This window comes from Mandrillus leucophaeus, unplaced genomic scaffold (genome assembly GCF_000951045.1).
Source record: "Mandrillus leucophaeus isolate KB7577 unplaced genomic scaffold, Mleu.le_1.0 Scaffold11, whole genome shotgun sequence".
NCBI lineage: Eukaryota > Metazoa > Chordata > Mammalia > Primates > Cercopithecidae > Mandrillus > Mandrillus leucophaeus.
In genome coordinates this window covers 1,132,155-1,136,307 of record NW_012099209.1, presented here as the reverse complement: position 1 = coordinate 1,136,307, position 4,153 = coordinate 1,132,155, and the positions used below count along the sequence as shown (strand labels likewise).

Here is a 4,153-nt window from a genome sequence, read left to right as displayed (position 1 = left end):
CTGAGAGGTAACAGCTCTTGTTTGTTTATATTTGTTTATTTGATAACATACTCAAAAGTTGATGCTTATGATAAAGTATTCCTCTAATTAAATGAGCATCCACCTGCCAGGCACAGTGGCTCACACCTGTAATCCCAGCACTTTCAGAGGCTGAGGCAGGCGGATCACGAGGTCAGGAGTTCAAGACCAGCCTGGCCAAAATGGTGAAACCCTGTCTCTATTAAAAATACAAAAATTAGCTGGGTGTGCTGACAGGCACCTGTAATTCCAGCTACTCAGGAGGCTGAGGCAGGATAATCATTCGAACCCATGAGACAGTGAGCCGAGATTGCACCATTGCATTCCAGCCTGGGCAACAGGGCAAGACTCTGTCTCCAGAAAAAGAAAAAAAAAACACCCACCTATAATAGTTCCCATGACCCCATAACAATGCTATGAGCTCAGCACATTTACAACTTCAGGAATGTGGAGGCTGAAGCTCAGAGAGGTGAAGCAACCTGCCCAAAGACATACAGGAAGTCCCTGACACAATCACGTCTGCCTGACTCCTGTCTGTATCCTATCTTCATTACGGCAGGGGCTGGCAAACATTTCCTTAAAGGGTCAGATAGCGAATATTTTAGGTTTGCAGGTCATACAGTCACTGTTGGAACTTCTGATAAAACTTGATTTAGGAAACATTTTTTGGCCACGCACGGTGGCTCACGCCTCTAATCCCAGCACTTTGGGGGGCCAAGGTGGGCAGATCGCCCGAGGTCGGGAGTTCGAGACCAGCCTAACTAACATGGTGAAATCCCGTCTCTACTAAAAATACAAAAATTAGCCGGGCATAGTGGTGGGCGCCTGTAATCCCAGCTACTCGGGAGGCTGAGGCAGGAGAATCGCTTGAACTCGGGAGGTGGAGGTTTCAGAGAGCTGAGATCGTGCCACTGTGCTCCAGCCTGGGTGACAGAGCGAGATTCTGTCTCAGAAGGAAAAAAAAAACAAAAAACTTTATTTAGAAAACATTTTTCAAATCTCCAAAAGTGTTAACTGTATTTACAAAAGCAAATGACTAGCCCAGAGGCTGTACATAGTTTGCTGACCCCTGCTTTAGTAGGAATGAGGAACTGAACTTTGGGGGCTCCTCAGGCCATGCCCTCCCATTTTGTATAAGGAAGACAGATATGTCTTGCCCAGAGGCAGGTGGCGGAACATCCTAAAAGGGAAGGGATAGTAGGAAACCGTGACCTCCTCTGGGCAGCCAGAAGCATTTGTTTAATCAGATTGCTTTCCTAACACTTGCTGATAAGTAATTCTTACTGCTTTCGGGTCATGGTGACTTTCAGAATCTGATGAGAGCCAGGCACAGTGGCTCTATAATCTCAACATTTTGGAAGGCCAAGGTGGAAGGATCACTTGAGCCCAGGAGTTCAAGACCAGCCTGGGCAACATAGTGAGACCCCCATCTCTACAAAAATTTTTAAAAATTAAAATAAAAAGTCTGGTGAAGCTTCTGGATCCAGATTCTCTCTTCAAAATGAGTTCCATCCTCAACACTCAATCTCACACTTTCACGGTATTTGAGAGGCCGCCCCCATCCCTCACCCCTTCAGGTGTCCATGGACCCCAGGGGAAGAATCTTGCCTTTCAAGGTTCTTCTTGAACCTTCTGGGTAAGGGGAGGACACGAACCCCCTCACCAGGCCGGGTGTCACAGCTCACACCTGTAATCCCAGCACTTTGGGAGGCTAAGGCCAGAGGATCGATCGCTTGAGCCCAGGAGTTCAAGACCAGCTTAGCCAACATAAGCTTAGCCAACATAAGGAGATCCTGTCTTTATAAAATTTTTATTTATTTATTTATTTATTTTTTTTGAGCTGGAGTCTTGCTCGTCGCCCAGGCTGGAGTGCAGTGGTGTGATCTCGGCTCACTGCAAGCTCCGCCTCCCAGGTACTCGCCATTCTCCTGCCTCAGCCTCCAGAGTAGCTGGGACTACAGGCGCCCGCCACCATGCGCAGCTAATTTTTTGTATTTTTAGCAGGGATGGGGTTTTACCGTGTTAGCCAGGATGGTCTCGATCTCCTGACCTCGTGATCCGCCCACCTCGGCCTCCCGAAGTGCTGGGATTACATATGTGAGCCACCGCGCCTGGCCATAAAAATTTTTAAAAATTAGCTGAGCATGGTGGCACATGCCTGTAGTCCCAACTACTCAGAAGGCTGAGGTGGGAGGATCACTTGAGCCCAGGAAGTCAAGGCTGCAGGGAGCTATGATTATGCCACTGCACCACTCCAGCCTAGGCAACAGCAAAACCTTGTCTCAAAAACAGAACAGGCCAGTCCCAGTGGCTCACGCCTGTAATCCCAGCACTTTGGGAAGCCAAGGTGGGCAGATCACTTGAGGTCAGGAGTTCTCGACCAGCCTGAGCAACATGCTGAAACCCTGTGTCTACTAAAAAATACAAAAATTAGCCAGATGTGGTGGTGAACGCCTGTACTCCCAGCTACTTAGGAGGCTGAGGAAGGAGAATCAGTTGAACCTGGGAGCCAGAGGTTGTAGTGAGCTGAGATTGCATCACTGTACTCCAACCTGGGCAACAGAGTGAGACTCCCTCTCAAAAACAAAAACAAACCAGGCCAGGCGCAGTGGCTCATGTCTGTAATCCCAGCACTTTGGGAGGCCGAGGCGGATGGATCACCTAAGGTCAGGAATTCAAGTCCAGCCGGACCAACATGGTGAAACCCCATCTCTACTAAAAATACAAAAATTATCTGGGTGTGGTGGTGTGCGGCTGCAATCCCAGCTACTCGGGAGACTGAGGCAGGAGAATCGCTTGAACCCAGGAGGCAGAGGTTGCAGTGAGCCAAGATCGAGCCACTGCACTCCAGCCTGGGCGACAGAATAAAACTCTGTCTCAAACAAAAACAAAACAAAACAAAACAATACAAAAATGGTCACTGCTTGTATCCTCCTGACCGCCTCCCTTCAATCCTCCCATCACCCCACCCATTCCGGGCAGTGTCTCTTTCTGCACATTCCTGGCACATGAGTACCCAGACCTAGTGCACAAGGTCATCATGATCAATGGCGGGGGCCCTACGGCGCTGGAGCCCAGCTTCTGCTCAATCTTCAACATGCCCACCTGCGTCCTGCACTGTTTGTCGCCCTGCCTGGCCTGGAGCTTTCTCAAGTGAGTGCCCCCATCCCAAAGGCCATGATCCTGGCCCTGGCGAACCCAGGCGTCTGCTCGAGTTGGACGGGAGGGGGGCTGTACTGCTGGGACTAGGGCTGGCATCGGGGGGCACCCTGCGGCAGGCGGGCTGGCGTGAGGGGCTCTAGCGGTGCCTCTATCACCACCAGGGCCGGCTTCGCCCGCCAAGGAGCCAAGGAGAAGCAGCTGTTAAAGGAGGGCAACGCTTTCAACGTGTCATCCTTCGTGCTCCGGGCTATGATGAGCGGCCAGTACTGGCCAGAGGGCGACGAGGTCTACCACGCCGAGCTCACCGTGCCAGTCCTGCTTGTCCACGGCATGCACGATAAGTTTGTGCCCGTAGAGGAAGACCAGCGGATGGCCGAGGTAAAGGAGGGCACCCGGGGCGCCACAGCTACAAATCCCCAGGGTGCAGCCCAGGAGGGGCGTGGCCTCTGCGGGGGGCGTGGTAGTGTTTGGTGGGCGTGCTTTCTTCCCAAGGGGGCGTGGTCGCCAGGTGGGCATGGTGTCTAGATGCTGCATCTTGTTCTGACCCCAGGCAAACAGGAGCATTAGGTCTAGCATCAAAGGTATAATCTAGAAAGCAGGGCTGCCCTGGACAGGTGTTAGCAATTATGCACCGTCCCCCCCCACCGCGTGTAAGAAGGCTCTCCTCACAGCGGAGGATTTGTATAAGAGACCAGTGACTATATAATTCTAGGAGACCGGCACCAGGGGATCTTTAGATTAGAAACCTTAATTAGCGAGTTCAGATTAGAAAGGGTCTGGGGATCCTTAGCACTTAGAATAGCCTTGGATACTAGCCTGGCGAGGTGGTTCACGCAGATAATTGCTGTAACTTGGGAGGCTGAGTGGGGCGGATCGGTTGAACCCAGGAGTTCAAGGCTGCAGTGAGCTATACTCGCACCACTGCACTCCAGCCTGGGCGACAGAACAAGACCCCATTTCTCAAAAAAAAAAA

General features: G+C 51.3%; 2 protein-coding genes across 2 annotated transcripts in view; one reads left to right on the top strand and one right to left on the bottom strand.

Moving 5' to 3' along the window:
* Positions 1–4,153, top strand: part of ABHD8 (abhydrolase domain containing 8) — a 24,268-nt gene that overhangs the window by 18,567 nt on the left and 1,548 nt on the right. The window contains exons 4-5 of the mRNA XM_011991105.1: positions 3,001–3,171; positions 3,342–3,558. Coding sequence (XP_011846495.1) covers positions 3,001–3,171; positions 3,342–3,558 — 388 coding nt within the window. The remainder of the gene's footprint in view (positions 1–3,000; positions 3,172–3,341; positions 3,559–4,153) is intronic.
* The window catches only part of MRPL34 (mitochondrial ribosomal protein L34), a 31,139-nt gene that overhangs the window by 25,445 nt on the left and 1,541 nt on the right, over positions 1–4,153 (bottom strand). The gene's annotated exons all lie outside the window — the stretch shown is intronic.